Below are 9,659 nucleotides of genomic sequence, written 5' to 3'. Positions count from 1 at the left end.
TAAATCGCTATGTTACTTTCGTCCTGCGTTACTTTCGTGCACGCTCTCCCCTTTACCACATTTTGCCTGAACTGCTTCTTTAATAGCAATACTGCTTCTTTAATTCTTTAAATTATCTTGTTAAGTATCAAAAATAGCACACACACACAAATAACAGACAGACTTGGAATATAATATGGAATATTTTAAGACTTTATTTAGCCTTATCGACCAGTCCTTGTGCTTTGTTCACTGTTCATTTCTTCATTTGCTCTCTGTAAAGAAAATGAGTGTTTGTGTTTTCATTTTCTTAGATATGGCAGCATTCATTTTTACCTGTGTGCTTGTTACAAAAAGTTTAATTGGAACTCTTAAACATTATGGGGCAGTTTCCCGGACAGGGCTTAAACCGAGTCCCAGACTAACGGAAATGTTAGAGGTGTCTTAATTGAAAACTACCTGCACTGACAAATCTTAAAAGGTATCAGTGACATTGTTTTGTCACCAGTAGATGCACACCAGTAATGTATTTGTAAAGTCTGTTTTTTAAGACAACTTATATATCTTAATTTATCTGAGGCCTAGTCCTGGCTTTAACAAATCCGTGTACGGGAAACCGCCCTTAAATGACCTTGGGCCGGATTCATGAAAATGTTCTTAAGACAAAATATAACAATTTTCTTAAGATAAATTATACAAAGTTAAATTTTAGAGAAAACATGGCAGTTAGGAATAATTTTCTTCTTAAGAATCTTTTGTGAATCCGGCCCCTGGATTCTTCAGTTGAGCATCTACTCACATGGTTTCAACAAAGTTGCCCTGTCTTTTCTCCTTCCACTCAATGATTTTCTGGATGCTTTGCCATCTTGACATCTCTATGTGTTTATAATATGCCTGCACCATGCTGAGTGCACGGGAGGTGCCCACACGCAACTGGGCTTTCTGCACCCTCGACACTGATGCCATATTACATGCAATCTCATATGCACGCTTTAAATATACATATGATTCATCATACTGCATCTGTACACAAATAACACACACTTGCTGTAATGCACTATAATTCAGATTGAACAAAAGAATCTCCTGAGTGGAAACTACACAATGGCTCTGTTCCAAAATCCGAATGTGCTGCTTTGCTGTCCTGTGCCAGTACATTAGCTGACTTCTAAGGCAGCACCCTAATCTAACTAATCGATATAATGCAAATATATCTCCCCACTGACTGGCTACTCAGTCAAAAGTAGAAGCAAATTAATAATTTTATTGTAGATGGTCTTTCATTCTGCTGTCATGTCAATGTTTGGGACCCAATCAGTCCTGTCTGGATGTGAGTTTTCTGACTAGTGATTAGTCACAATCTTATTCACAGCACAGCTGATTGGCTAAAAAATCAGAACTCAGAGAATCCATGTGATTGCAGACATAATGAATTTCCCCTATAATGCTATCCACATAGGCAGCTCTAGGATTTGAAACAGAGTCTATGATTTAATCTTCAGTATAATCTGTTTGCAGACACAATTCTCTGTATGATACAACTGTCAAACCACTTTTACTCTTCTTTTACTCTCTTACTCTGGAGTTGAGGATTGATCCTAGATATGTGTAGGCTTTCTCAAGATTTCCGTCCTGTTTGTTGCTCATAGAAATCTCAGCAAACTTTTCCAAATGTTGAACTGCTTCCGTTTGCTTGCCCTCACTGTAACACACATTAAGGCGTCTTACTGTGTATCATTCATAGTAGATGTTTAGATATAATCATGACTCAAAGCAGAAACATCCAAACATCTAGTTATACAAAACATCTATAAACATTCTTTTACTTTTAATGGTATTAGCTAAAACCATACTTACAAAACACAGCTCACTTTGAGAAAGTCACTCCACTTTATGACATCAAAACCAACATCATAAAGTGGAATAACAGGAAAAAGAGTTCCTACATTCAGTTGATTTTAGAGTATTATACATTTTGTGATACATGCACAGAAATAGGGTACAATATACTGTATTAATATGAAGGAATTTTCTGTATTATTTTTTACAGTTGTTTAACCTGTATTTTACATTTTGCACTGCATTAAATTGCATTTTAGCATTAACGGAAATGTACGTAAAATAAAGGAAAATGTACTGGTAATTTTCTACCAGTACTTTATCCGTTTTTTTACGGAATCTTTTTTTAAGTGTTGCTGTTTATAACTGCATTGTAAGTAAAATAGGTCACAGAGAAAACAACTGGCCAGGAGTAAAAATATTGATTTTACAGGTCAACATGTTAGATAATGATTAACAACAAGACTAATTTGCAATAGTGGGTTAGGGTTAGATTTTTACAAATGGGACATAAACTCTTGTTTTTACGACAGGTTTATAACCAAACACATTTTTTATTTATTGTACAGTGCCATGAAGTGTCTAGTTTATGCAGTTTGTTGTAACCTGGCATATCAAACCTTCATCTGCAGATATTCAGTTCAGTTTTGTGGGAATGACTGCATGAAAAGCTTCAGTATGTGTTTATTGTGCGTACGTGCCTCTCCAGAGATTTGGCAATGGCTCCATATGCTCTTCCCAGGTTATCCATATCTCCACGTGCTGTGGAGATGTCCTTATACACACTGAGAAACTGACACAGAATGCAACACAAATCTAAACTGTGTAAAATATTGCAAGACTAATTGCAGATTATACAAACAAAATTTCTGTGTGTTCTGAACTAACCTGTATAGCTGTTGTGTGGTCTCCTATACTCTGATATGCAATGCCTAGTCTATAAGCCGCCTTTCCTTTAGGCCCTGAATCTCCTGCTATAAGAAAAACCTCATGAATTAAAGGACCATTGTGAAATGTTTAGCGGCATCTAGTGGTGAGGTTGCGACTTGCAACCAAGGATGCACTCCTTCCCGTTTCCTTTCGAAGCACTACAGAGGGCTAAGGAATCGTCGCGTTTTCACTTCTTTCACGAATGAGATAACATATTTACAAAACACGTCCTGTAGAAACAACATGGCGACAGGGAAACAACATTTCATGCAAGCAGACCCGTGGTGTCTATAGATAGATAGCTCACTGTAAGGTAATAAAAACATAAAACTTGTAAGATTTTAGAGCAAAGTGAGTGAAATTCTGATGCAATCAACTGTACTATTGATTACCCAAAATGGCCAAAATAAATAGAACCTAGGTAAGCAGAGATCAGAGTACTACAGAGTCTCCATAGGGGAGTGTCACATGTGATACCAGGTATAAAGGTCAGCTCACACAGACAGTACCTTGGGTCAAGCTATGGTCAAGAATGTAGAAGGTTGGCATAAAGACATCGCAACTGAAGAACAATGCTACATTACCACCTTCAATAAAATATTTTCCCCACAAGCACTTGGTCTTGCTTTCTAGAAGCATTCTAGTACATTGGCAAGCCACCCCAACAACCGCAAATTCCAAAATATCTAACAGGCTTCGGCATGTAAGGGCTTTACACACTTCTGAACACATAGTTGTGAACACATAGAAATGCAATGTATATTACATTGCACTTCTGTCAATGGATCCTTAAAAGCAAGTGTAAAACCCTGTTCACACTGGTGGTTGCATCTGATTGGCATCTGCCAATTAGCTGTATTAGTAGTGGCTAGTTTTTCCTTTCTGTCTGTCTCTCGACGTTGTGTCAAACCGACAGTTGGGGTTCGCCCTTGAGAACCTATCAACTTCGACTAGCTTAGAAAAGGCCAATGAAATCGGCGAATTAAATTTGCATGCCGTACTCCGCCCCCGGATTTCCGTGTCCTGCATTCATTCACCTTTTGTTCTTCGGAGCCTTCACATATGATCGACTTCGAGACTTCAAACTCTACGCCGAATTACTGCTCGATTCTTACGACGTGATGCAGTGGACTGTCCCTTCCAGCGGCGACTTCCCCTGGGTGTCTCGGCAGTTCCAGAAGTGTTCGAGTTTTTTCTCTAAAAGAGCAAATTCCTCCAGCGTGGCATGTCCCGCTGTTCTCATGGGTGCTCTACACTCGGACACGATTGCTGCCTCAGGTGTTGGGTATCCAGGATGCTGGGGCAGTTGTGTGGATAAGTTCTGACCGCACTGCGGGCGGTTCACGATTCAGACGTTGCGTCATGGGCGGCTGTGTTCCCACGGGACCCAGCCATCACCTCGTCTTCTTTCTGTTTCGTGACAGCAGTGGCTACGGCCCTGCCGTCCGCTACGGCGAGCAGCGAGGGTGATATGAGGATTACTGTGAGCATCATATCTGTCAGCCACTGGCTCGCCGACTGTTCGCAACTCGTCTCATCTGACCGTTCCCCAAGAGGCAGTCCCACCGGGTCTTCCTCAACCACGTATCGGAAATGGTGCGTGATGATGATGAGATGTCCCTTGCAGCATCAGGGGGTGACTTACTGGAATCTGACTCAGATAATTCCTTGCAGCTCCCTACTCCGGGGGGTCGAGTTTAGTCCAAAACGTGTAGGTTTTCGGCATCTCTGGTGTCAAGAGATACACAGCTGAGGGCCAAGCTGCCCCCTCTCTCCACGCTATGGCCATCCTGCAGGTCCAGGCCATGGCATTAAAAGAGGTCCATGAGGGTAAGACTGTCCTAGTGCTTATGCAGAAACTTCCACCGCCACCGACCTCGCTCACGGGCGACCAAGGTAACCATGTGGGCCCTGGGTCGGACGATGTCCACACTTATGGTCCAAGAGAGACACCTCTGGCCGATTCTTGCACAGATGAGTGACGCCGAGAAGGTCCGCCTTCTCGACGCACCCATCTTGCTAGGGGGGGCTGTTTGGTGATACTGTCGAGCAGCAGTTCTCGACAGTAAAGAAGCTGACAGAGGCTATCAAGCATATCCTCCCTGCCGCGACTTGGCCGCCCTCCGGCCATCGAGATCCCGTGCATCGTGTGCTTCCCAGCAGCCCTGGTCCTCTTCGCAGAAGTGGCTCTCATGGGAAGACCCCAGGGAGATTGAGAATACCTTTGGGCCCGACCCCGAGCTATTCCATCGTTGGCTGGTCGATCCGGGACTGGTCCTGCCCCGTCCCAACAGCCCACTTCAAGGAGTTTTCCTCTCCCTATGGGTATTTTTCACATCCGCTCTCACCCTCTTCACGACGGTGTTCGACAACCCGACGTTGCGTCATGGTGAGAAGCAAGGTCAAGTATACTCAGCACCTCTCAGCACTCTCAAATCGATGGTGCATTGAGCTGCATCGCCAAGCAGGTAAATCAGCAATCCAATCCAATCTCCTCCCTAGGGGCCTCCCCACAGAGATAGATCCGCACTGCCAGCCATCAAACCACCCCCCGGGTGGACGATGAAGCAGATCGTACCCCTAGTCCCCCTGTCACAGTCCCTGGGCAATTGGCTCAAGCTTCTCACACCATCACGGTGGCTACAGCAAACGTTCAGTCTCGGCTACTCGATCCAATTCGCCAGACCTCCCCCCAAATTTCGAGGCATCCTCTTAACCTCGATCAGAGGCAGGGATGCTCCCGTACTATGGGCAGAGGTCGCCACCCTGCTAGCCAAGGAAGAGATTGAGCCCTTCCCTCCAGCCGAGATCTCAGCACAAGGTGCCGTTCAGGATGCTCACGTAGAGATGCCTTCGCTTCCATCAAGAAGGTAGGGGACCTAAAAGCATTTTCCGTGTCCTCGGATACTGTCTCCAAACAGAGAGTAGTGCACTGGATTGTGGACACCGTCACAACGGCGTACCGATCTCAAGATCCCCCATGACCACTCTTAGTTATAGCTCACTCCACCCGGGGTATAGCCTCCTCGTGGGCACTGGCTAAGGGCGCCTCTCTGGCAGACTTCTGCAGAAAGGTTTTACAACATCTGCGTAGAACTGGTATCAGCCCGCATCTTGCATGGCAACATGCGTCTTGCATGACCCCCTTCCATAGGCGGGTCAGTGTGCTATTTAGCCTACCTTCTTCCCCCCACGAGGTGAAGAACAGGCATCTCATCCATTACTAAGCAACCACCCCCTGCGGACCTTCCCTAAGTGGACCTCCACCTCGCAGTTAACTACTTCAGTCCGCAACTACTTTTCCCATGAGCTCTCCCCTGATGGTGAGACTATCCGGGTGTCCCCACTAGAACTCCTCCTGATGGTAGGTAGTGGTCTCGATTGTGCGTTCCCAATTCGAGGAAGTGCACTTACCCAATACCCTTACGGCACCGAGAGGACCGAATGTAGAGGCTTCCCACCTTTCCAAAAACCTCTGTGACCCCCTACCTACCTATCCGCAGTCGTGAGAGGCTCTTTTCATTCGTCAATTTCATTGGCCTTTTCTACGCTATTCGAAGTTGGTAGGTTCTCAAGGCAAGGGCGAACCCCCTTTGTCGGTTCAACACAATGTCTCCTTCCCTCCATCAGCATGAAGCACCATATTATCTATGAGATGAAGCATTATCAAGGCAATAACCATAATTTCTGACACAGTTTTAAATATGAATATATCTCTTTCATATAGAATAAATAATTGTATGGCATAGAGATAGGCCTATATGAGTTCCTCACAGTAACACTGCTTTACTATGAACTGTTACCTTTAGTTACATTTCAGAGTTTTCATTTGACACACCCACATCGCATCACCAAAACATGTCACCTAAAATTGCACTTATTTTAAATCACAGCTACCCTTGTGTTGGAATGCATACATTCTTTAGCCATCTCGTAGGCTTTGGTGAGCATCTTGACTGCAAGCTCACAGTCTTGTTTCTGAAGAAGCCTCTCTGCCAGCAATGTGTACACCCTCCCCAGCTCTTCACACGAGCGTTTGTGATGCGAGCACCCACTGGTGTCCTGCCACTCGCGGCCCAAGGTCATGTGATAAAACTCCTCGTAATGATCTTGTGCAAGCTCCAGCTGACCTGGAAAACACAAACAAGGATTCTGGTGAGTTACTGTCAAAAAGCCCAAGACCTACAGAAAAATTATTTGCATTGTTTTTATGACATTTTTTATTACCATCATAAAAAACACTAAACACAGAATTTAATAAAGTACATATGTCATATGTTTTTACCCTTCACTAAATATATCTGTCCAATGTGCAAAAGTGCTTCTGCCTCTCTTTTGCCAGAGTCGATTTTTAGTTTGCGAGCTGATTGCAGGGCCAGTTGAAAGAAATGATGCTTCAACCATTCATCCTCTGGTTCAGTGAAGAACCTGGCCAGACACAGGTGGTTGTCATACATCTCCCCATATTTTCCTACAACAGAAGGTAGCAGATGGATCATCACAGACTGATAAAACCTGAGTGATAAAAAAACTTGTTACAGACCACAAGATTGCTACTTGTTGACATGATTTAGTGTCACAAAATCAGTCACCAAACATTCCATTACATTCCATTCCATTTTCTACCGCTTATCCGAAGTACCTCAGGTCACGGGGAGCCTGCGCCTATCTCAGGAGTCATCGGGCATCAAGGCAGGATACACCCTGGATGGAGTGCCAACCCATCGCAGGGCACACACACTCACTCATTCACACCCTACGGACAATTTTTTTCCAGAGATGCCAATTAACCTACCATGCATGTCTTTGGACCAGGGGAGGAAACCGGAGTACCTGGAGGAAACCCCTGAGGCACGGGGAGAACATGCAAACTCCACACACACACACAAGTCGGAAGCGGGAATCAAACCCCCAACCCTGGAGGTGTGAGGCGAACGTGCTAACCACTAAGCCACCGTGCCCGCCTCCCCCCCCCGTCACCAAACATATGTAATTTTATTTAAATTATATAATCTTGACAAAGGATTAATAAATCATGGTAAACGATTTGATTACACTAAATGCATCATAATATACTGACTGCCACTATTGACTAGCATTGTTTGCTAGAAGGTAAATTGTTTTTTAAACACGTCGATATGGGGGCTTTACTGTGATCTCATTACGTTATATCTAAGATTTAAAGGTTCAAATAAATTGTCGTCTTTAACCACACAGTAAGTGCGTTACCGTATCTTTCGGCAGTTTCAGCGCGGACGAGGAAGCTCTGCAGCGTATCTAGTTTTTCTGGATGCACTTCAGCTTCCTCCCAGCGCTGCAGCAGGGCAAACAGCTGCGCAAACGAGCGGTGAAACCCAGTAGACAGCAGCCCCGTGCAAATATTTCGTCGTAATGGCTTCCTGAATCTCAAGAGATAATGGAAAATCAAAAATGTAAGCGAACATTAAAACTGTAATTTTAAGGAATTACATACATAAATAGCCTACATACATAAAAGTATATCCTACAATGTACGCACGCACGCACGCGCGCGCGCGCACACACAGCTCCCTACATTATGTCTTAGTACATGAAGGAAGAATCGCATCTTACTGTGCAATATTATGATCAATGAAGACTAGTAGGACAAGACCTGTAAGCAAAGTTTCTTAAATGTAAAACGTAATGCTATAAGTTCATAATTAAAGCTTACTTAGATGTTTGTCTTTGTTTCTGTGGATTGTAAATGTCTGGAAATAGAGTCCTCGAGTTGCGCGCCACCACTGATGACATGGTTACTGAAAGAAAACATAAAACCAGAACAATAGCCTATGACAAATCTCGCTTCTAAAGTTAACAAATCATTTCGACACATTTATCTTAAAGGGAGTTTTACCTGTCAGATTTAGTACTGTAACTTACAGTTGACAGAATGGAGACGCGTTGCCATAGGCACCAAACTACCACTTCCGGTCAGAATTTAGTGAAATTTAAACTTGAGTTGGCAGTTTTAGCTTCCTTGTTCGTAATACGGGGTAAAGATAACAGGTAAGTTAAATAAGGATTTAATAAGCTGCAGAATAATTGTGCCTAGATAATAATTAATAGATACATGATATCAATAAAAAATAAATATATATTTTTTTATGACCACAAAGACCGTTGGCATAATTAAATAGTATAGCTCAAGTATAATTATTGAAAGCCCACAGCTGTGTCGTTTTCTAGACTTACTAGTTTTTTAGTTATGATTGTAACAAGAGTTGAGTTTTTTATAATTGCTGAACTAGTACTGAAATGTATAATTTAGCCCATTTCTGTTTCAGAGAAACTGTTGTTTTAAGTAAAATGTCTTATTTTCTCATTTACATTAAATTGTGTAGGGACTTTATCTTGTAACCACATGGGGTCACTGTGTACTGCGTTGTCAATCTGGTATGACGCATAAGAACACTGACGTGAGTTTCACTCCAGTTACGTTGGGTATGGAAAGAACAAAAACACAATTATGAACAGGTTATGTTGAACCAGGACAGACACATGTTTAGTGTTATATATGTGTGTTATCGGTTGACAATTACTTGAAAGCATTTGAGGCTTGAGTCATTGACCAACTGATGCTATCACGAGTAAGAATTAGTCCTTATTGTGTTTTATATATATATATACCGTAAGCACACAGTATGTGTGTTATCCTGGTGATTTTAAATAGTATAAAAATTTTTTTTTTAATTGGTAGTGAAATGTGGTAAGGTAAATGGTTATTTCAAGAAAGGTACTGACAGTTGGTGTTCCTTTATCCATAATGAATCCAAATAATCCCATGCACTCCATGATCATAATTTATTTGTTGCAGGATGGATCAGACCAGAGTTTATTTTTTTCTACAATTATTAAACATACAAACATCTTAAATATAAACAAGCATTTAA

The 9,659-nt window shown here is 42.6% G+C and overlaps 1 protein-coding gene across 1 annotated transcript; it reads right to left on the bottom strand.

The window, feature by feature from the left end:
- Window positions 1–171: 171 nt before the first annotated feature.
- On the bottom strand, window positions 172–8,692 carry ttc29 (tetratricopeptide repeat domain 29). Its single transcript, XM_056762675.1, has 10 exons — window positions 8,650–8,692; window positions 8,441–8,525; window positions 7,978–8,153; window positions 7,034–7,219; window positions 6,666–6,878; window positions 2,707–2,792; window positions 2,520–2,611; window positions 1,558–1,681; window positions 779–1,002; window positions 172–254 (listed from the first exon to the last, which is right to left on the bottom strand). Exons 1-10 carry the CDS (start codon window positions 8,675–8,677, stop codon window positions 236–238), a joined length of 1,233 nt encoding a protein of 410 aa, XP_056618653.1. The 5' UTR covers window positions 8,678–8,692; the 3' UTR covers window positions 172–235.
- Between the last annotated feature and the right edge of the window lie 967 nt (window positions 8,693–9,659).

This window comes from Triplophysa dalaica, chromosome 12, assembly GCF_015846415.1.
Source record: "Triplophysa dalaica isolate WHDGS20190420 chromosome 12, ASM1584641v1, whole genome shotgun sequence".
Classification (NCBI taxonomy): Eukaryota; Metazoa; Chordata; class Actinopteri; order Cypriniformes; family Nemacheilidae; genus Triplophysa; species Triplophysa dalaica.
This window is presented reverse-complemented; position numbering and strand designations above follow the sequence as displayed.

What these genes read in the sequence shown, in the direction of transcription:
- ttc29 (XM_056762675.1), bottom strand. Translation starts at nt 8,677, where the DNA reads ATGGCAACGCGTCTCCATTCTGTCAACT. An exon ending in AAACAAAGACAAACATCTAA is followed by an intron (nt 8,154 to 8,440) that starts GTAAGCTTTAAT and finishes TTATCTCTTGAG; the next exon opens with ATTCAGGAAGCCATTACGAC. An exon ending in ACCACACAACAGCTATACAG is followed by an intron (nt 2,612 to 2,706) that starts GTTAGTTCAGAA and finishes ATTCTGTGTCAG; the next exon opens with TTTCTCAGTGTGTATAAGGA.